At 35.2% G+C, this 24,665-nt stretch overlaps 1 protein-coding gene across 1 annotated transcript in view; it reads left to right on the forward strand.

Annotated features, from left to right (window-relative positions):
* STS (steroid sulfatase) overlaps positions 1 to 24,665 on the forward strand; it is a 76,266-nt gene that overhangs the window by 26,832 nt on the left and 24,769 nt on the right. Inside the window, 3 exon segments of the mRNA XM_030285520.3 lie at positions 11,295 to 11,432; positions 20,382 to 20,541; positions 23,175 to 23,299. Coding sequence (XP_030141380.3) covers positions 11,295 to 11,432; positions 20,382 to 20,541; positions 23,175 to 23,299 — 423 coding nt within the window.

Below are 24,665 nucleotides of genomic sequence, written 5' to 3' on the forward strand. Positions count from 1 at the left end.
CAAACACATATAATTTATCCTTTCCATTTGGCAGACTAAAAATTGGACATGAGGCAGCAGTGTGAATTTGCAGCCTAGAAAGCCAACCATGTCCTGGGCTGCACCTAAAGCAGCGTGGCCAGCAGGAAGAGGGTGGTGAATCTGCCCCACTGCTCTGCACTTGGTAGATCCCACCTGGAGTGCTGCATCCAGTTCTGGGGTTCTCAGCACAGGAAAGATGTGGGCCTTTCAGGACCGGCTTAGAGAAGGTTGGTGAAGATGAGCAGAGGGCTGGAGCACCTCTCCTATGAAGACAGACTGAGAGAGCTGGGCTGAGAGAGAGCCTGGAGAAGAGAAGGCTCTAGGGAGAATTTATAAAGGAAAATAAATTCTAAGAAAGACTGAAGAAAGACTTTATACCAGTACTTGTAGTGATAGGACAAGGGACAAAAGTTTTAAACAGCAAAATGGTAGATTTAGATTGGACATTGGGATGAAATTTAGACAATGAGAGCAATAAGACACTGGAACAGGTTTCCCAGAAAAGTTGTGAATGCTGCATCATTGGAAGTGTTCAAAGCCAGATTTTAAGTAACCTGATCTAGTGACAGTTGTCCCTTCCTAAGGCAGGGAGGTGGGACTAGGTGATCTTGGAAGGCCCGTTCCAAACCAACATCAAGACAGAATGAGACACAATGTAACCAGCACATCCTACAGAGCAGTGTTTGGACATCTTAGAAGGATGTTATGAGCAAAATCCTACTATGATGTTTTTTTTACCATCATTTTTTTGAGAGACACAAAATTGGCAGTTGTCCTTAAAAAAAAAAAAAAAACAAAAAAAAGCCTAAAACCTTTCTACAGGCCATATCCTAAATACTCTTGCCTGTTTAGAGCTGAGGTAGTCAAGCTCCATATCCGCAATTTCTCAGTCCTACTTTTGTGTTATTCTGCTGCAGTTTGCCAGTCTTCTTGTACAATAACCCCCAGGTGCTGCTCGTAAAAAAATAGATGGCCTAGTTAAAGAGAGCTTTGAGGACTTCCTTGGCAAAATATACTAGACAATAATACCACACTTACCTCTCAGAATGTAAACTGATTTTTGATGAGATATTTAGTTATTGCCCTGGTTATATATTATCTTCAGGAATTTGTGGTAAAATAGTAAAAAATAATTGTTTTAAATCGGAGGAATTGGTATATTCAATATATTATCAGGAAATGTATGCAAATACTCTGTCCTGCTGTTACCATATTTACTTATTGAATCTTGATAACAATAGAGTCAGTTCCTGTGTATAGCCAGCCATACTTTTCCAGTGCCTTCTAGAGTAGAAATTTATTTGATGGGTTGTACTTACTTCTCTTACTTCTCTGTACTTACTGAAACACCATGTGTTACAGAGCTATTCATGTAAAATGTGAAGATTCCAAATATTTCCTGTTCAAAGACATCTGTTTATATATAAATTCTTAAATTTGATTTTAAAGGTCCAGAAATTATTAGTTCATAAAAACATACATTGATAGGGAGGAACTAACCCTCTTGCATTTGGTTCTAGGACCATATACAAATTCAGTTTAAAATTTAGTCTGATATTAGTAAATGTTTAAAGACATATGTCTTTGAAGACATAAGAAAGAGTTTCTTTTATCACTCCCAATTTATGCAATCAATCACAATCAGCATATATTGGAATGGTCAAATACCTGAAGCCTGTCTATCTATAGGAATAGTGCTATTCCCATAAGTAAAAAATATACTGACTGGGGCCTTCAAGTGGTTATTTTCCATCTGTTCTTTGGAAAGTTTACCTTGGCAGTAACTGCTCTCTTCCCCAAATAGCGTCTAATTACAGTTAGACTAATTTGTTCCATGTGTCTATGTAAATATTTCAGCTGATCTGTGGTGTTTTTGTCAATGATCCTTCTGATCCTTCCTCCTCTCAAATTTAGTCTTCAGATTTATCCTAAAAAACCACATCTCACTGTGGTCCTTATATGCAAGGCAGAGGCCTTTCAGAATTCTTTCTTGCCTTCACACAGGAAAAATATATTGATCCATTTTTTGTAACTTGTCATTGCAAACAAAATAACACATAGCATTCATAGTGTTAAACCTTTGTAAACTCAGATTAATTATTAATTTCACATGTAACATACTCATGTTATTGTTTTATTATTATATGAGAGAAAATTAGAGAAAATGCAAAGAACTGAGCCTAATGGTCTCAGGGCCCTCTCTGATCTCATGACTCCACCATGTCTTAGGGGCATCAAACACATCTTGGTTTAAGCAGAGTCCTCAAGTATTTCCAAACCAATTTAAAACAAGATTCACATATTTTTCTTTCCAGACCAGAAAAAGGTAGATTTTCTTTTTCTTCCTCATAGGCATCTGCTGTGCTACTGAATACTACTCTGAAACTTCAACAAAAACTCTTTTTGAATAGGCTGTGAATATTTGAATATTTTTTCAAGAGGACTTAGATGAATTAAAGAACCAAAGTGCCATTTCATGAGATAATGAGTAATCTTTTTGAGCTAGTAATCTATCATCAATGAGGATGACCTGAAAAATAATTTACCTTCTCTTCAGACAAGATCCTCTGGAACTGAAGCCAGTATATATTTTTCATGTTTAACACAAGTACATATACCAGGGGAAAAAGGCGCCAAATCATAATTTGTGGGTCTCAGAGTATTAGTTTGTGTTTTTTTTTCTGAATGTCATCTAGAGAAGACAGAGTAGAGTCTATATTATTAGTCAAAAAATCCCTTGAGAGAATTTTCATAGTCAGGTTTGGTTTCTTATTGTTAGTAAGAGTATCTATAAAGAGATTCACTATCCATTAACATGTTTTGGAGATGGTGATTTCCCAGTAGGTTTTGAGTGTCTAGTAGCACTTTGACACAAAAGTTAGAGAAATAGGTGAATTAATAAGAGTGCATGGTGATCCTCATGTCAAGGAGAAAAAAATAGTTGTATTGGAAGTGAGTTAATCCACACCTACTTTCATGTTAGATTAGATTTACACAATTAAAATCAGAAAACCAGGAAATTAAATTTATTGAGATTTCATGATGAATATTGTGAGTTTGTGGGCCCCAAGTTGGGCAACTTCCTGGGGGTTCCCCTGGCAGGGGAGACCCTCCTGGAGCAGTTTTTTGTCAGGAACGAGAGATGCATTGAACTTTTTCGGTCTTCAGCTTCTGTTTATTGTTAGCTTACAAAACTTCAGCACACTGCACCAGACTCTGCTTGCAGGAAAAACAGAACAAAAATGGCTAAAAATCTCATGTTACAAGGCCTTTTAAGTCTAATAAAAAATGAAACTACCCAATTAAGAAGTGACACCTAAATTATTTTCCTTTCTATCCCAATAACTGACCCCTAAAGACCCGCAATGTGGATTTTTCTACCCAATTGCAAGATACCACCTAAACCCAAGAAGAAGAAGGAAGAAGGAAGTACAATGAACTCAAGACAACACCCTATATTCTCCATCTTGAACCCATCTATAGCATACTAAAAATCCTAAAGCTTTAATTTCTCACCCATGTGACTACACTATCTACAATCTCTACAATCTATTTCACACTTTTGTGGTTTCTAGTTTACCTTGAGGCTTTGGGAGTTTTCTCCATGAGTGAGGGTCAAAGTCAGTGACCCCCTGGGGGTCAGGACATCCCAGAGCAGACAGAGGAATATTCCCAGTGCCCTGGGTTTCCACAGAATATAATTAAATCTTGATAAAACTCCTTTTAACTATATGGCATGTCATTTATAGCAAGTGTTTAAAACCTCCTTCCAAATTCAGCAAATGTCAGCCAATTTTTTACAGTTTGAATTTTACTTAATAAAAATGAAATAAGCAACAGGCAAATGCTTTAAAGATTTTAGAAAAGTGCAGAGGATTAAAATGGGGGGTTCAATTTTTTTCCCTGCTTTATATTCTTCATAATTCTCCATACATTAATCTGGCAAAATGTTGTCATTATGCATTTGGTTCTAGGACCATATACATATTCAGTTTAAAACTTAGTCTGATATTAGTAAATGTTTAAACCTTCGAAGACATAAGAAAGAGTTTCTTTTATCACTCCCCATTTATGCAATTAATCACAATCAGCATATATTGGAATGGTCAAATAACTGAAGCATTAAATGACAGTCATTTAAGGCAGCCTAATCCAAAACTGAATAGTATCCCTAAGCTGTCACTACAGTTTGCCAAGGTCAAACTTAAAGAAACCCCTTTTATACTTTGGAAGAAAACATGGGAGACCTCAAAGTGAGAAATGCAACAATGTCTTTTTCATTATTAATCTTAGTTGTATGTGTGAAATGGCATTTTAGATATGAGCAGAATGAAGATGCAAATCTACCTAAAAAGTTATCACAGCTGTCATGCAAAATGCAAATTCAGTGCACCCTCCTAAAACTGAGTGACCATTTCTCATATTTCAGAATTTTAAGCAGGCTAAAAATCAAGATTTACGTTAGAAATACATTGACTTATGTTCAATAGACGTAAGGTCTAAAAGTGAATTTCAAGCAATGCATTTATTAGCTAATTTAAATACTAATAAGGAAATAGCTCTTGATTAGTGATACTTTTTGACCTGTAATAATCCATCATTTGTGCTGCAGTACAGGAAGCTTTTCCACCCTGCATTGTCTCTATTGCTGCTATACTTACAGGTCTTCAGACACTTAACTGTGTGCTTCATTATGCACATGTATTTATACATATCTAAAATATCATTTCAACTTTCATATTTAAAAAAATAATTTGAGCCTATATGCATAAGAAAAATAAGAGATGTGGTACTCATCTCTAGGAAAAACCTTATGCATGAGTCAAAATTTGGTTGGTTTATTCAAAGCTGCTAAGCAGTGTGCGTACCTAATCTGCTGTGCACTGTGCTGAAAATTTATCCTGAGGGTCTGAAAGACACATTATACTTATAAAACTGTATAAACAGTCACAAGTTATTTGCAAGTTTACAGCTACATGGCAATCCAAATCCAAACAATAAGCAAATTCACATTGATGCCTTAGCTGACCACACCAAAGTTGCCTTTTTAAAAGGTTTTCTTTTTTCTATTTAAAAGACTGTCCTTTTCTAGGTGCTTCTGCTTATTTACTTGTCCCACTCTGAGTCTAGAGGAATCTAACAGAAAACTCTTCTACAGAATGTCTGGACCTAAGAACTTCTTATCTGATTTCTAGTAGTATTTGGGGCATTCGGGGCAATTGCCTTACCTTATTTCACTTTGAAAAAGAATCAGAATTTTTGGGGCCAAATTTTTAGAATCAGTGAACTGTGTATGAAAATCCATACTTTTTGCTTTGTTTACACTGTATGTAAATCCCACTCCAATGTATCTACAGCATACACAGCTGGAGTTGGACTGTGCCTGCTCTAGACTTCTACTGGAGAATTCATCAATCCTACCATGTTCAAAATTGCCAACAGTGGCAGGTATGAACTGTCTTCAGAGATGGAAAAAGACTGTCAACACACCAGAAGAGACTAGAAACCCACTTCAGATCAGCTCTGCTGTGGTCCTGACTAAATGCCCATTAGTAGTATGAGTGCCTTAGTTACATTCTCAGGATTTGTTCTTGAAATTAGACTTGGAAAGAAATCCAGGTCACAAAATCCAAGAGAGTTTTGCTATGGAAACATAAATATGTTAACTGTCCATTACAGGATTTAATGTAAGTATGCATTTCTGTTACAAATTAAAACACTGATATAGATAGTTTTTTTCAGAACCAGATGATACTTTTGGACAGAATTTCCTGTTGACATTGAAGACCCCACTAAGCTATCATGGCAGGAGCTTAGCACATTTGAGACTCCAGCTATGTACTTTTGGAGAAGATTTTGTTGTATGGATTGTTTCCATTGTGTAACTTTACAAATAGTAGCGCAGTAGTACTGATTCAAGGCTTTGTACTGAATACACACTCTACTTTCTTTCTGCAGGAAGAACCTTATACCTTTTGTAATTAGTTATGCATCTATTTTTTGTTCTCGTCAAAGAGTCGTACTACCTAGTATTCACTCTTACCTTTGAGGTTCGTATGCTAATGTCCTCCTTATGAGAATCACTTGTCTTCAAAGGTGGATGTGTTCTGTTGACTGGCTAGATAATGTGCCATAGCACATTCTAATGCTTTGTCCTAGAATTTCCACTCTGCAGTGGTTGTGTTTTAGCTCTGAATGTTAAACAAATTGCATGCAGAGTTTATGTATTGTTCATCATATGTGCAGCCACTTCTTGTGTTGCTGTCAATGGTTTCATTATTTTCCATCTTTACCTCAAGTGTTGTACTGAATGACTAGGTCTGAAAGTGATAATTACTTCCCCACTGCACAGACAAACTGATTTACATATTTATCAAAAGAAACTGGATGGCTTTGAGCATACTATGGGAACATTTGCATATTTATACCCTGAAATGTACAAAAGCTAAAATTAAGACAGGAGTATCTTGATCTTAGTTATAAGTTTGTTTTAATACAAAGGTTTTAGTCAGTGGATTTTGTAAGTGCATTAAAGTGAAGTATCTTTTCTTCATCACAGAAAATCAACATAGAGATTAAAATGACTGTTAGCTTGTGAATGATGATGTGGAGAAGCTGTTTTCATAAGGTGAAAATCTTAGCCTTTGAGCCCTGAAAAGATGATTAACTGTGGCAAAACCTTAAAATGCTGTAGCAGAAAGGGGCTCCCAAGAGGTTTGCTATGTAGTAAACCTATGGGTATATATTTGAAAGACATCAATATACTTTCTGGGAGAAATATGGTATTCCAAATACTTATGCATGTAGCATTAATTTTTAGGATTTTATGCATTTATTCAAAGGCTTGCTACTCACAGAGGTGAATGCCTGGAGCTGACTACAAGTCGTGATTCTGGTTTATGATGCTATTCAAAACCAAACATGAGCAGCAGTAGCAAATTCTGAACAGCAAATAAAAGCAATAAAACCCCAACACAATCAAACTGCCTCTTCTAGGCAGTGATGTGATGGCTTATTTTCCCAGACTGATCTATTGGAATCTTTTTTCAATAATTTTCTCAATATTGATGTAAGTTTCTGGATACAAGAGAGGCATGTGAAAGTTTACTGGAGTTGGAAAATAGTGTTACATTAATAGGAATTTCCTTTACTGTCAACGGTCTTTTCCTGATACAGATCCTTAGCCCTCCTTCTGAAACATGTTTTTTCTTTGAATCCGGGAAACTGCTTTCAAGCTTTCGTCGCAGGTAGAGAGACTGGCTTTTTCTAATGCCTAGATTACACAAGGTATTCTATTACCTCTAGCTTCTTATTCACAATTTCTTCGATATTCTAAATTATTTTGAATTAATACAAATAATATTTCTTTCCCATTAACTTGAAATGACAGTAAACTTTTGAATAAAATGCATTTGTTCATATGCTTGCTTGACTAAGCACATTTCCAAATCACTAACATTTTTGTAAATGCATTATTGTTTTTCAGCGTTTGTACCTTGTTTACAAATGAAGAGTCATTTTTTATAAACCCTATCTCTTCTTGTAGATGCGTACAGTAGCAGCTTTACATGATTCAAAACTCAGTAATTATGATCATCATTAGCAAGGCTGGTTCAGCTACCATTCAGGCTGTGCTGGAGAAGTTGAAAAGCAGCATGGTGCTGTGTTTCTTTCCAAAGAACAGAGTCAATTGCTCTTCTCACTTTCACATGGCTATCACTCCACTGAAATTGGCATTTTCACATTCAGAATGAAACAATTCTTCATAATTTTACACAGCTTGAAGCAAGAATGGAGAGCGGAATACAGAGAGCACTCCTCAGTGCATTTCACAAGAAGCTTCATTTAAATTTTGGAACATTGATGTACTCATTAAAACAAGTAACATCTTAGCGCAGTCCTCAATCTGTTTTGTATCTTAAAAATATATAAACATAAGAAAAATGTCCAATGTCCTAACACCTTTGTTTGCTACAATGTTAGTCACCTACATTGCAGAACACATTCCTATAATGGCAGTGGTAGGAGTAGCTTGATCTGAAATTCTAGTTGCTAAATAGATGCAGAAATTATGGAGCTCCATCAGCTAGATTGATTTGGATATTCAGAAATGTTGTCTTTCCAAATATCTTCTGTTTGAATCAGAAAATAAATAACTGGTACCATCCACATAGATCAGTATAGCAGTTAATTTTTCATTATGTGTCTTTCAAGCAAGGTATTTTAATTTAAACTCTTTTTTTTGTGTTAACAGGAGTCACAACATTCAAATGTACTTAAATGTATCTCATCTCCTGGTAGCACACACTTTGCTGTTTACAGTTTTCATTCAAGTAGGTGACAGTATTCAAGATCAAAATAGAAATGGAAGGTTTGTTTGTATGTTGTGACTGCCATACTCTGACAGTACTGTTTTTTGAATTACCATTATTAGTCCATCTGTACTGAAAAACAGTACAGATGGATTAATAGTTATACAGATATTGCTGCTAAGATAAATAGCCATTTTAGCATTCATTAGTTAAACCTAATGTAGGCAATCCTCTGTGTTTCAAAATCCTTTTGTAGGAAATGGAAATTTTACCACTGAGTTTTACAATGGACTAGAATTTCTAAGCATTTTATATGGCTGGGTTTTTTCTAAAATTGGACATGTTTGAGTGTCAGAATTTAATATTTTTTTCAGAGCAAGCTGAGTTACTCAACCTCAATAAAAAAATCATAATGTCTTACATTTAAATTTAATATTAACTTTTAAGTTTAATTATCTGTGATAGTGAGACAATTTTAATTGCTTCTCATATCTTCCCAAATTAGTTGGGAAATCAAAGTGGTCATTATTGAATGATTAACAATGCCTTTGATCACCAGAGATCATTTAATGCTATATACTGAGTGCCATTCTCATTTTATTTTCATTTTGGTTTATATACAAGATTATTTTAAAGTTCAGTATCATCATGAACATGATGTATGTAAAAAAGAAAAAAGTTATGCATATCACTGCACATATATTTCTTTGCACAATACTATTTATTGTCATTGTATCATAAAATCATATATTGATGTAGGTTGGAAGGGAACTCTGAAGGTCATGTAGGCTGTATACCTACATATAACTTACTAATTTATCTTTGTACTCTACGTTTTTATCATCATTGGCACATTTCCAAGAGATATTGTAATCACTTAGCAATATATTCTCCAAACAGATTCAGAAGCCAATGGGAAATTGCCTCGTTCTTTTCTGGCACTAAGTCCATCCACTTCATGCAGCAAGCGCATGGCTTGTCAGATGGATCGGCATGATTTTCCCTCAGCCCACCAGCTTTAAAATGTCAGCCTTTGTAACAGATTTTCTCAGCTCTGTTGGGAAATTTCAACTCCCACAAGGCTTCAAAATTTACATAAACAAATTCTCCTACTCTTACATTTCTTCTTTGCTCCTACTTTACAAGCAAAACCAACAGGTATCTACTTAAATTTAGCAGCTGATGTTTATTCTTGATCCAGTCATTTGAAAAATTAAGACAGTCAAACATTTTAAAAATACTGTTTTAAAATGATATAGCATTAAGAGGCAACTAGAAATAGTAGCATTAAAGTAAGGTAATTACTCCTTATCCAGAAAAAGAGCATAGCAACAGAAACAGTGATCTGAAATCCATTTAGAAAGCTCTGTATTCCAAAGTTCTTATCTCATCCTCTTTGACACAATAATTGGGCATCAGATGATGAATTCATTCTTAGTGGTCAGGTTAGCAAATCAAAATTAACATTCAAATTGGACCATTCTTGGATGCTTAAGTAAAAGAATAAAGATAAAATGGTTGTGAAGACAGAATTATCTTTATATGTTCTGAGATCCCTAAAGGACAGGTTCATTGTCAAGCTGATGTGAAGAATTATATTCTTAAGCTTTGATCGTTTTCCAGGACCAATAATTTTAGGTCCTAATCAGTATAAAATTCACTGGAGCAAGTTACAAAGAGAAGCTTCGCTCTAATTCATACAGAAACACACTTTCAAGAATTCAGCCTAAATAGGTTTCAGTGTAATTTATATAACTGCAAGGCCCTCCACAGTGCCAAAGTAGTGTGAGGAGCCCTTTGTGAAAATGAAACATGAGCCCACTGTGCCTAAGAGGTACAAGACATATCCCCGTGGATGCTTCTTTTAAATGTGTGCACCTGGGTGTGTTTATTACCATGCACATTTTGAGTTTAGTTCATGTTTTTCCATATGATGAGATATAAAGGGCTAATTATTAGGTTTGATAATGAAACCACACATACTTTAAAGGTGCTACATGCATTCTCTTACTTTTTTTTTTTTTTTTTTTGTCTTACTCTAACATTCGCACTGAGATTTTTGCCATGCTGTCTCTATAGGTTGCTAGGCAGCAAGGCTGTACCCCCAAACTGTGAGATCTGCTCTGCATGCTGACTCTTTCCTCAGTGTTACTAAATATCCTTAATGTCTGGAATCTTCTTGCTAAATGGATTTCCTTGACTGAGAGTAACTGCTTCCAAAAGTCACCTGCTCTCTGTGGATTAGCCCTTCTCTCTGACGTGTACAAATCCCGTCACACTGTTCTTCAAGAAACCCTGCAGCAACTGAGTCGTGGTCCCAATTGCTACCAGGCCTGTGTGGTTGGTCCCTACTGTGTGCTGCATATGCTAATTGCTGAATATAAGAGAGCTTATGTGAAAAGTGGGCTCAAAAAGGCATAAAGACACACATATTTCTATGTGGCAAGGCTAATGGAAAGTCATCTAAAGTTCCCAGCGTCCAGAGGAGGGCAACCAGGCTGGTGAGGGGCTTGGAACACAATCCCTGTGAAGACCAGCTGAGGGAGCTGGGGATGTTTAGCCTGTAAAACAGGAGACTCAGGGGTGACCTTATCACTGTCTACAACTTCCAGAATGGTGGCTGTAGTCAGGTGGAGTTGGTCTCTTTTTCCAGGCAACAGCTGTCAGAACAAGGGGACACAGTTTTAAGTTGTGCCAGGGCAAGTCTAGGTTAGCCATCAGAAAAAAATTTTTCAGTCACCATCCACATAGTCACCATCCTTGGACATGTTTAAAAAACAGACTGGACATGGTACTCAGTGCCATGGTTTAATTGATGAGGAAGTGTTAGTTTAGGTAATAGGTTGAATTTGATGATCCCAAAGGTCTTTTCCAGCCTAGTTCATTCTGTGATTCTTAAACCTGTTCTTTGCTTCGTTTTTTTGGGGGGTTTTTTTTTTGGTTTTTTTTTTTTTCACTTAGGGCAAGTTCTGGATGTGCTGGAAAAGCATAATCTGAGTGACAAAAGTCTTGTATACTTTACATCTGACCAAGGGGCTCATGTTGAAGAAATCTCCAATGCTGGAGAAGTCCATGGAGGATACAATGGCATATATAAAGGTGAATATTCTCTGATTGTTCTTGAAAAATGTAAGAAAAAGCATCTCCTTGGGTTTGCACCAAAACTGTAATGTAGTATATGGCCAAGGTCAAAATCTTTCATCTATTCAAAATAAAGTAAGAATGTCTGTTTTTATTCTTTTTAATGAAATGCCAGTAGTCTTATTGTTTCTTTATGAGTGATTAATTTATTTTCATTCTTTCACTAGGTAGAGGCTGTGTAATTTGTTTTCCACTCATATTTCAGGGGTCAAGATCAAAGAAATCCAGCAATCTCGTAGTTGAACCTGAAGGCATGTCCCAAGGTCTGCAGTCCCAGCCCCTGCAGAGCAGGGGTCAACTATAACATATTGCTCAGGATTGTATCTAGTCAAGTTATGAAAATCTCCAGTTGTGGAAACTTCATAGCCTCCTTGGGCAACTTTCTCTAGTGTTGGATCACACTCGCCATAAAAAATAACACCTTTTCTTATGTTTAAATGGAGTTTTGTGTGGTTTAGTTTGTGCCCATTGCCTCTTGTCCTGTCAGTGGCCACCCACTGAAAGGAGTCTAGCTCTGTCCTCTTTACGCATATAAATCCATGTAATCCCTACAAATGGATAAAATCCTGGTAAGCATTTTCCTCTCCAGGATGAACATTTCTCTCAGCCTTTCCTCATATATTGAATGCTCCAATCGCTTAATCATTCATCACCTTCGTTCAAATTCATTCCAGTATGCCCATGAACCTTGTACTGGGGAGTTCTGCACTTGAACCCAGTGCTCCAGGTATGTCTCAGCAGTGCTGAGCAGAGAGCAGGACTGCCCCAAAGTGTTCTTCCTACTGCAGTGCAGAGTGATGCTGTCCTTCCTTGCCAGAGGGGCACATTGCAGTCTCATGTTCAGCTGATTGCTCATTAGAACCCTCCAGTCCCTCTCTGCAGAGCTGCTTTCCAGCCAGCTACTCCCCAGCCTTTGCTTTGCTAGAGGTTGCTGCTGTGAAGATTCAGGACTTCATATTTCCTTTGCTAAACTTAATGGGATTCCTTTTGGCCCATTTCTCCAAGCCTATCAAAGTCCCTTTGAAATGTAACACAATCTTCTACTCTTGCAAGATTTGTATCACCTGCAAAACTTTCAAAAGGAAAAAATTCAGGCATCTAGAGAAAGCAATAACCATACAGAGAGGTTTTCAAACAAGAGGACCCCAGAGTTTTTACTCAGTAGGTATCTGTCTGAGAAATGACCCCTACATTTTAAGAGAGCTTCAAAGAAAATGCTACACAAGAAAAACAAGGAATGCCAAAGTGATGAGGTCTATCAGATGGGTCCCCTTGGGCTAACACCAGAGTGAAATATATCTTGAACATTAGCACATAGGTCTTGCATAGTGATTTAAGTAATTAAGGAACCATATGGTTACATATCTGTAGCCGTAGGCACAGCCTGAGGTGTTTTAGAAGCTCTAAAAAATATTTGCCTTCTAGCGTGCCAGACATAAGGTACAGGATAAATTATAAAGAAGCAAAAAAATACACTTGGGAATATGTCTTCTTGAAGAATTTTGATTAAATGGAGTCTTTCTCTCGAGCCTTGCAAAATTTTGTATTCATACTTACAGTACAGAGAAAAACTTGAAATACATCTTACCTGGAATAAGAAAAAAAATCTGATTGATAGGTTTAGTTGGGTAATAATGGGGCTTCTTTTTTGAAAAAAAAAGAAAAAATAGTGTAGTTTGCAGTTAACACCTCTGCTGTGCTGACAAATGTGTTAGAAAATAACCACAATGTATGGAACAAAATTATTATTTGATGAGAAAAATTCTTAATAAATAAAAATTAAAATATCCATGCAATGAGTTGAATATACTTTTAACATTTTAAAATACAGTTAATTCCGCTTTACATTCCACTCCCTCCATCTCAAAATCAGTCCTTAATTTAACAGGTATATTGTCCATCATTTTCAAAAGGACTGAGGTAAAAATGATAAATTAGTTGCATAACTAGCAAATTTCATACATAGGAATTTATTCATATTAAAAGTCATGTGATGTGCGTGATGAAAATGGTCTGTACATATCTGTCAGAGTTTATGAGAAACAGACCTGTGAAGCCCCAGGAATAGCAATGAGCCTAAAAAAGCAGAAGGACCATCTTTATGCTGCTTGTGCTTATGTGTCCACACACCAGGAATTTGCTTCCTTTGGTGTGTAGTTTAAAGACCTGTGAGACACAGATATCCTTTCTTCCTTCCTGTCTCAGCTAGTCAATCTCCACTATTTATCTTTTTGTCTCTGAGTGCTGTATGAATGCAAATATGAATCAAGCCACTTAACCCTCTTATCAGAGCTGGAGCAGTATGCTCAGCAATAATTGGTTCTGCCCTAAAATCAAAAGCTCTTAACCGATCTCTGCAATGCTAACTCACTAATTTCTCTTGGTACCTTGCCAAATAAGCACCAATAATAAAATTTAAGAGGGGTTTGGAGAGTTAAGCTAGTGCTGCAAAACTCAAAGTAAAAAGGGGAAATTGCTGTCTGAAGGTTTTATTACTCTGGATTCTAACTACAGACAGTCCATCATAAATTTGGATAGTTAGAAATCAGAGCTAACCAACTGCTGTCCTACACAATCTGGTCTATTTCTGCAGTATCGCTTTTCAGAAGAAATTATATAGTAATACTGAAGTGATGGATCAAAATCTCTTTCCAGTGGCCTTTTTCTGATGGTTGGTTATCGGGATCTGTGTAGTAAATAAAATGCCTAAGAAGATCCTAATCCTAGACAGTATGACCTTGGTTTAAAATGTGAATCCTGACATTTTAGATTCTACCAAGATTCTTTACATTAATTATATAAATTTTTATCATATAAAGATGAATTCCCACTTTGAGGCTTTCTAAATTCTGAGCCTCTATCACTTATCCATGAGAGCACAGTGCTTTCATTTACTAGTATAAAATGGGAGAGTTGCAAATTTCATGGAACATCTTGAAGTTTAATAACATGTTCTCACTGATATAGCATAAAGGAGGGAAAATTTTAATTTTTCACTAGTTTAGATTTGTTTTGTATACTTTTACTGTAGCTCTTTGCAGAGGCAAAATTCAGGAGATAATTCTCTTCCATCTCTCTTATGATTTTTAATTGATGAGTTTTTACTGATTCCTAATTTTTTGTTATTTTCCTGTGTGAATTACTTCACTTTCAAAACGGAAGTAAATATACTAAAATGGTAAGTGTAGCATCAAGGTACCTTACTGTTGTTTTTAGGTATTTTTGCAAAGGGTCACAGGCTGTTTGTTTTATAATTTTGTTTCCTCTTTTTGTTTCATATTTTTATTTCCTCTTTTTGTTTCCTAGTCAGATTTTGATTCATGACAATGCTTTGTCTCCTAACCCTTGATTAATGTTCCTTAGTAACTTTTCCTGAAGGCCTTTGCGAAAGTTCTTTCAGAGGTTTAAATCTAGATACAGATTCTAAAACCAAAAATAGTGGCTATTTTAGTAGGAATTTCTTTGCAACTGAAGGCCTTCTTACATTAACTCATTAGGTACTCCTGGGAATTGTACAAGACACTATTAAAATAATTTTAATTAAATTAAAAATATTAACAGCTTAATTAATACATTAATATTAACAATTTTATATTGACATTTGGAAAGTAATAGGTGTAACTGGAATATCTTCTTAAAATTTTCAACGTAATTTTTCCAGTCTAGTTTTTTTCAGTTCTGTAATATTTGTCTGTTGAAATTGTAGAACATTAAGGTAATGCTTGTATACATGATTTCCAGGATACCTGCACTGACTTCTTCTTAGGTATTTTTCACTAGCTGCTTCACTGAAGCATGTCCATTTGATGTAGTCACCATAGCTTTTCTTTAGGAGCAGAAATAAGATTAATTTTTCCAAATACTTTGGATTTCTACTTTCAAATAAGAGGAGTAGAATAAATGAGTGAATAGAATTTCTTCTATATTAACAAGATGTGTAAAGTGACTGATTTAAAGGAAGCCATTATATTCTTCTTCGATACCCTGAGATTTTGAATCAAAATATTTTGTGGTAATTTCTATTTAGTTTCTTATTAGGTAATTTCTTGGATTAGTCTCAGTGTGCTATCATATATATACATAGAGATATATATTTATATATATATATGTATGTGTGTGTGTGTGTGTGCGTGTGTGTGTACATATATACACACATATACATAATTCATATCAGTAAACAATGAAGGCAATAGAAACTTTTCTCTACACTTTTTCTCACTATAGTATTTCACTGGTACATATGCAGATAGTACAAGTCCTCCCTTGCTATCACTTGTTGACATCTGTCCCACTTTGTCAGATACTGGATTTTCTGTTCAATCTCCTTACATCTTACTGTCTTTTGGATATGTACATTTTGCATGTACCTCAGACCTGCATTAGAAACAGTTTTTCTTTGTATTTATGAAGCATTTAGCACAATACAGACACTTGGCTACTGTCCTGCTGCCGGAGTTATGAGTGAGTGCAGAGTGGGTCTGCTGATAATGGAAGTGGAGCCAAACACTGATAAAGCCAGACTGTGTGAATATTCATTTTAAGTGCTTTTTTTTTGCCTTACAAATAGATATTATCATAATTATTTTTAATATCCATAAAAATAATAATTAATGTCTCCTAAGGACTTAGAATCTGATTTTTTAAAAAATTTGCTATAGATCTGTGAAACTAAAACAAGAAATGAATAACCGATTTTTTAAAATGTATTACTGTCAAACAAGTTTATATACTGCAGTGATAAGTTAGTTCAGCTGGATTTCTTAAAGTTGTTAGTAAATATTTTCTTCCTGTAAACCACAGAGAAATCAAGCTGACCATTACTTTGACCCCAGGAATCATGCTATGGCATATCTAGTAACATCTGTTGGAGTTTACTTTTGACTTGAAATAAAGCGGTAGTTGTCTTTTTTTTTCAAATGTACTGTATTTTTATAGTCTCTCTGAAGTGATCCATATTTTTAAATAATCAACCCATATTGTAGTTTTGACTGAAACAAAAAGTATCCTCAGAGATCATTTCATTTGATTGGAAGAAATGTTAGATGAGAAACATCCAAACAAACCATATCTATTCCATTCACCTGTACAAGAATAGCTCAGATTAACATAAATAAAATTAACAAAAACAGTACATGAAAAAAGTTAAAAATCAGTAAGAGTAGAGTTGTCATTAAAAATAAATTGTTGTTCAACCATTTTATAAAGTAAGCAATAGTAACCAGTCTTGATTGTTGATATTTGTGGCACTAAGTCCAGTATAGATGGGTAGAGTAATTAATGTTGTGTTTCTCTCTCATTCAAGAGAATAAATTGAGTTTGGAAGCTTTATTTTTAGAAGAATATATGAAGGAAAGGGTAGTATGGTTATAATCCAGGTGATTTAACAAAGTTATTTCAAATAGTTTTTGTCATTGATCATTCATAATGTAATAGTGATTTACTGCAGAGTTCTCCTTTATATATCATCCTTTGTAAAAGCTCTATTGCCAGGGTTAGGTAATAGCAGTCAATTTAAACCAGAGGGGGAAAAAATATATCTTCTTTTAGCTAAGATTTGAAATGAGGTTAACATGGAAATTTGACATCATGTTGTGGATGACTGCAGAGAGTTATGTCTTTACTTTGCCCGCTCCTGCAGATTTTTCAGGAAAGGTGAATGTAGGCTATTGTTCAATATAACACTGAAAGGTGCAACTACTCAGAAAGTGTAGATGACTAAGCAGGAGAATACAGACTCGTGTATTTTGTTCTGTTTGAGAAACATTTTTAGAAGACTTTAAGAGAACAAAAATACCAAATAGGTAAGTTGCCTAGATTTTGCAAAGCAAATAGGCTACTAGGTTTCAGTCTTTTATCTGTTTCTATGTTGTCAAGTCTGAGCAAAATACAAAACTAATGAGCAGGTCCTTAAATATCAAGATATTTTGTTTCAAAATAATGATATTTTCTGGATTTTTTTATTTTATTAGCCAGTCAGATGTTTGCTACATTTTTCAAGCATCAGCAGTAAAACCTTGATTTTTTTTTTTTCAATAAGGAAAAAATAATGCAGATATCTTGAACAAAGTTTTAACAGCTAGAGTTTTAAAGATGAGAAATGTCCAGGGATTTTTAATCAGTTATGAGCATTAAGCACCTGCAGTCGCTAAGCACAATTCTAATAAAAATGAACATCATGTAAGCAGAGATAATAGAAGACAGTCTTCTGCAATGACCTGTAATTCCTGCCCTGATTCTCTGCTATTCCCAGTCTCCAGAGATGTAAAAAAAAATTATGCTCCAATTAGCCTTTTGAAAGGAAAACAGCAGTCACTTCTTCATAGACGTAAGTAAGAAGAAAGCCCTGCTGTGGAATTCATTTTGCTTTTTCTACCTTACAGCAGGGCATCAGAGTTTCTGGAGTGTTCCTTTTTACTTGGGTAATGTGCAATTTTTCTGTCCTTTTCTGCTGATTCAACAAAATTGTACTGTGAACCTAAGAACTGTGAAAGTGACCAAATATCTAGGTTTTAAAAATCACAGCATGTATGAAAATCACATTTACCACTACTTTGAAATTTCTCTGTCTTCAGATTAAACAGGAGACAATAGTATATGAAGACTTTATTTAAACATCTAGTCTAGCTAGCACTCTTACTTCGCCCAGACAGGCATACAGAAATGAAAGGAACATCATACCTAAAGCTACCTAAGGCACAGATCAACTCTTAGTGTTGTCTGTTTGTTGATACCCTTCATCCATAAAGCTGCTGTCATGTATACACAGAATTAGGATCTGGCTCATGAACTAAACCACCTCCCTAGTGTATCTGTTCACTAAAAGTATGTTCGTTTGAGAATATCTGTAATTTTATGGCCTTATGCTTGTATTTTTATTTGGATTAACCATCTCCCACTCAGGATTTTCTATGCACCATAGCTCAATCAGGCTACTAGTCTTTCCTGCTGTGTAACACCTAATTACCACCAAACGTTGAAAAACTTAATGGCTGTTGTACAGGGGTGGAGTCACACTCTCTACAGAAGGTGGACACAGCCTATTGCCATCTACTCTGATCTTGACCCAACAACATTAACAACTGACCAGCATACTTTTGGGTGAACACTTTCTTCTGGTGACAGGTGTTCTATGTCTTCCCAAATAACACTTTATGAACCGAAATCTATATTTTCTTTAGAGTTGTGTTTTAAAAACAATATTTTTCTAGAATGTAGACAAAAATAGGACGTGCATCTCATTCTTGCGTAGGTAGTCACACACTTCATCATGAGAATGGAATTAATCATTTAACTCAGCCATGACAGTAAACTTTTAAGAGTGTTCTAGAAGACAGACAATCTAGTTGAGATCTGATCTTGACACTGTTTAAATAAAAAACAACTTAAGCAAATATTGTTGCTTGACATAAGGCTTAATATTAAAAAGTTCAACTTTTCTGATATCAGACTATATGTGTCCCTGGCTATTCAATATTATGAGTTCTGATAAAGCCTATGGAAAAAAATTGAGCAAAAATATGATATAACAAAGAATCATGAGCTAATAGTCTTTCAGTTACAAGAAAAGAAAAAGGTAAACTTCTACAAAAAAAAAAAGAGTTGCCTCTCTTGAAGTTACTACTTAAATTTACAGTGAAAATCCTGTAGAAAACCAGGTGGCTTCTGAACCCCCTTTGCTGAAATGGAAAAATTCATGGAGAAGTCAGTAAAATAGACAAGGCCTGGGGTCAATACCAAAAGTATTGACATCAATGAGGTGTTTTGGGTATTTAAGATGCTGAAGAAACAGAACTTTTGAAATATTTTGTTGTAATAATTGTTTTCTTTCTTTTTTTTTTTTTTTTTTTTTTTTTAACTTGAAAAAGGGAGATACAGGAAAAAAATAGTCCTGTAGTAGTTTTGACTGACCATTAATTGCTATTTGATTCATTTAATGGCAGAACTCCAACCCATATATTCCTGTTTTTCCCAGACATTTTAATTGTATAAAATAATCTCAATTTATTTCCAAATGGCCCTGAAAGTGTTTAACCATATCCAAAACCCATCTGTTTAACAGAGGTTTCTTTTTCAAGTGATATATTAATTTCAAAGGTCACCCTGAAGTGCTCTACATAGTCACAACTGTGCAGGTAATAGCATTGTGATGCCTCTTCAAACAGAGCCATGTCAATTATTTATTCAATAATGGTGAACATGCTGTCATGTCTGCAAAATGTGCTGGGAGGACTCAGTAGTGATGGATCTTGTAGAAACGGTAAATGGCTGCAAGCCACTTTTGAATGCAATCAGTTGATAGCACATTTGATGCAATTGTGTTGGTTTAGAACACAAAAAGTTCTTCACAGTGTCCTGAAAGTTATCATCACTGAAGTGCATTTCTTTCTAATGCATTGAATTGGATAATTCAGTAACATACTTAAATTAGTACTTTCTTCTATATAAAGTCATTAAGCACCATTTTAAATAAAATGTCATGTATCTTCTGTGGGTTCATACCTCAGACATCTAAGTATAGCTCTTTTTTCTGGATTCCTGTTTATTGGTTACAGGTTCATATGTCTGTGGGGCAAACTATCTAGGCCAATTCCTATGTGAAGATTCCAGTGGAGTGCTCTTTAATCTCCTACAACTACTTTTATTTGGTGTAATTTAAATTTTAAATTTTATTTATTTTTATTTTGGTGTATTGTAAATTTTATAAGCTCTATCTAATACATATTAATAAATTTACAATGAGAGAGTACTACAGAAGGTAGAAAATCCAGAAAATTAAGAATAGGGCAAATTTGTCTAATGGAAACATTCTAGCCAGACAGAATGTTTAATATTTTTAAATTTTATCCTATGGGGTAGCATTATCAAATAAGAAATTGATTTCTCAGCAAACAAAACTAAATTTTTCAGGTGGAACATCAACGAACTGGGAAGGAGGTATTCGTGTGCCAGGTCTTCTCCGTTGGCCTGGGGTGGTACAGGCTGGTGCCTATATTGATAAGCCAACGAGTAACATGGGTATATTTCCTACCATAGTTGGACTTGCAGATGCACAGTTACCCTCTGACAGGTATGCTCTGTAGTCATCTCTGTTTTAGACGAAGTGTCATGAGTGTTTTATTCATTCTGGTGATATCTATTAAGATAGAGGTGGGAATGTAAACAAGAAACTAGGTTTTATACTTGCAATATTATCTTGTCTCTTTTCATATTGACATACTGATAATATTTTACAGAAATGTTATATGTAAATACACCTTAACTCACAGAACAAGCACCAAGCACCAAAAAGATAACAGAATACCATCTGATCAATGTACTGTCAAATGAAACTTGGAATTACTTACTAAAGTAAAAATGAATGTATCAAAAAAGATTCTGTTCTTTAGGAGTGAATTTGGTGGAAAAAGAAACTAAAAGTGTAAATTACTTTAAACTTCATGAGCTTAGCTTGACCTGCTTAATATCACAAAACACATAAAAATGCCAGCTAGGCTTTTCTCACAGTTTTGTTTAGGGTTTTTTGTTTTGTTTGATCTTTTTTTTTCTCTATACCTAGTTAGTCAAAATAATTCCATACAGGGTTTTGCAGCCTGATAAGAAAAGCCACTGGACTTCACAATTTATAAGATGCTTTCCTGATGCTGCTACATCCCCAGGCTTTATCTTGTTTGTGAGATACACAGTCTCAGTGGCAAGGTGCCTCTGCCTAAATGCTGTTGTTATCCAAATCCAGTAAGTGGAGAAACCTGTTGATATGTGTATGCTTTGAACACATTGATCACTCACTCACAAACAGCTTTTGAGCACAAAGGTTCAAGAATCCACATAGGGAAGCCCAGTGGTGAGCAAAGTCACTCTGCTAATGATTATTCATTAAGTGTTTGAAGGAAATGGCAAGGCAGGACAAGTCTAAGACATGAAAAATTAGTCAGGTTGGTCCTGAGAGATGCTCTACAAGCAGTAATTATGTCAAACCTCAGAAGTTCTGATTGTTATTTATGTGGCAGATCTTTTGCATTTTGTTTTCTTATTGCTTGAGTGAATACTAAGTACTTATGTTTTCTTTGATCCCCTTCACAGAAATTCAAATATAGTTGTGTAACTTTCACTTGTAGGTTGCTCCACTGTGATTTTTCTGTGCTAGACTGATGCCATAAGTACTGCTTCATCTTAGATCATGGACTAGCTTGAAGTATTTTTGTTCCAGCAGCTGGGTTCTTATAGCTCCATTGAATTCTTCCTGAGAAATAAGAGAAGTTAATGTAATTAATATTCTCTCACTGTGAGAGAGCAGGTTAAAAAGGAATGGAAGAGATGCTCCTAATTAAAGAAGAGAAATTAGTAACTGGAAAGAAAAGTCTCATATATTCCTCTGAATCCAGCAACTGTAGCAATGCTAGAGTACTGAAGACATTTTTATGGAGATGCCTTTTTCCCCATCAACGGGCTCCAGCACAGGGAGTGTTCAATAAACATGCATCTGTTAATGAACAAGCTTGCAAGACAAGAGCCTGTTACTTGGGAAAGAGAACATGAAAAACTGAAAGCTGAAAGACTCTGTTTTAACAGACCCCCACAGACAGGGATTCACCCATATGGCAGTTATCAGACAAGATAGCTTTCAAAATTCCAGGCAGTTTTCCTGCCAATCCTTTGAGAAAAGTGTTACTCTTAATGGCTTTGTTGCATACAGTTACTGACAAGAATTCAATCATCTCATGTGACTTAAAAAGTAAACTTAGTACTTGTCTTGTAGTATTTGCACTAACATGAAAAATGTTTTATGTAATGGTAATTGAATGAGCATGTATGTAAAGGTAATGAAAATCAACATAGACCTTTTAAAACTTTTTATAAGTCTCAAAAAAATTTTATGGGATGTTACTCAAAATGCTTGAGAAATAATTACTTGCTGATCTTTATGTCAGCAAAAAGTAATTTCTGATAAAACTTATTGAAAAATTTGTAATTCATACCAGGTCGAAAATGCAGACTATGATTTCTCCCCTGCCAGCTGATGTCAGCAATTCAAAGATTTAATTTAGGGAAACAGCTAAAGGTCTTGCTTATTTTATAACTCAGTTTTTATGTAAATTGACTGACTCCTTCAAAGCATGATCAAATTGTCCAGCAGCATTTAGAGAATTGATATGTATTCGTGTGTGTGTGCCTGTATGCCTCTATGCCTGTGTGTGTGTGTGTGTGTGTGTGTGTTTAGTTGATAAATGCATATTTAAACAGTTAATTTTTCAAATTTTATTTTACCATTTCTGTCTTAAATTCTGGTATGCATAATATGCTGAACAGAGATATTACCACTACTTCTGGGGATGCTAGCACAGAACAACATCTTTTCTCTAGTTTTACAGTTACTTTGTCCAGACTACTCCCAAAAACTTGAATAGGCATATGTGAAGAACTCTGTTGTAGCAATTTATTCACTTATGTCTGTGCACTTTCTCATAAGTGAAAAAAAAAGAGTTGAGGGAACTATTCATAATGGCAATATGTAAAATTGTTTCCTTAGGTAATGTAAAAATCAAAGGGAAGAGCACCTGAAGGTTTTTCTCTGAATTGACCAATTGGAGATGCCCATTCAGATTTGGGTTTTTTTAAGCAGCAGATAAGCAGAATTATCATATCTTCTAGGAAAGTGAGGTTTGAATTATTTTTCTGATTTTGAAATGCTTTCTTACTCAGGATTATTGATGGACATGATCTGCTACCTTTACTTCAAGGAAAAGTTACTCAATCTAAGCATGAATTTCTCTTCCATTACTGCAATGCATATTTAAATGCAGTGCGCTGGCATCCAGCAGGAAACAGTAAGTAAACTTGCCTGTTCACATTTTAAATATTTAATATAATTTTTATTGCAGCTTGAAAAGAACCAGGAGGAAGCCTTGGGCTATAGCGACAAAAAAGTTGTTTAAAATATCTAGCCTTTTTCCTTCTGTTTCACTTTTGTCTTTGCTGTTACATTCCTGCTCACCATTTCACTGTTTCACATTATTTTGTTTGTATTAATGTTAAATATGAATGCAATACTGAGATCTATGATATCTGAAAATGTCCTTTTTTTAAACCTTCATGAGAGAGAGTCTGTGCAGCAGAAGGAAGTTGTCAGGGTTGACTCTTACATTGTCCTAAAAATGCACTGGTAATAAGATGGTTTGCTGAATAACAGCACAAGTATGATGTCAGCCTGGCCATTTTTGTTAGTCAGATAGCAAAATGTAGAAGAATCCCTGAGTCAAAGTCACAATTATCCACTAAATGAATATAGTATTACAGAGTCCCTTTTCATGCTTTTTATGAATGACATAATTCTACTTTGTAGGCCAAGGGAAAAAGCATTTCTCACTGATTTGTTCTTTTTTAACAGCTCACTGTTTCTAGTAGCACCTTCCACATTAACCAAGGCATATTTCCCTTTCTATAAAAATCTCTGTGCTGAATGAAGTTAAACACACATTTTGTCCCATCTCAGTTGACTTTGAAAATGATGACTTGTGTTACAGCTTCAAAATAATGATCCTAAACAATAAATAAGCTTTGGCTTATTTAAGTGTTGTGGGTAAGGACTTGTTTAATAGCTAATATGCAAACTTAAAGATTTGGAAACTCTGTCTTCTTGGTCATCTGTAGGCTGACTCTCTACCTGTCTTGGACTTTAAACTAGGAAAAGGGAAAATATTACCTATTATATTTATGTACCATTACTGTGCCTCTGTGTTTGATAAATAATCATAAGAAAGAACCAAGCAATCAGATCTATAACCATTTTGTATCTGGTGTTGGATGGAGTTATTCTGCATCATAATGAGAGAAAAGTGTGCCGAGAAGCTGTTTTTCTCAAACATATACCTTTGCAAGATTATATAACCCTTTATTTTTCACAGAAGGGGAATGTGATGGGAAATGATTGTGAGCAACAGTGGGGGACTAGTCTACTAGTCTAGTATTTACTTGATGAGCAGCAGCAATGTAGAGTGTGATTCATCCTTTCTCCAAGGCATTCAAATGATAAAGCCCACTCAGAACCTGGCAATAACATTTTCATGACAACGAGCTGGCTTTTGTACAGAAGGTTGCTGTGGTTTAATTCCAGACAGCAACTAAGCCTAACAGAGCCACTGTGTGTCTCTTTCTGGGATGGGGAAGAGAACTGGAAGGGTAGAAGTGAGAAAA

Source organism: Taeniopygia guttata, chromosome 1 (genome assembly GCF_048771995.1).
Source record: "Taeniopygia guttata chromosome 1, bTaeGut7.mat, whole genome shotgun sequence".
Taxonomy (NCBI): Eukaryota; Metazoa; Chordata; class Aves; order Passeriformes; family Estrildidae; genus Taeniopygia; species Taeniopygia guttata.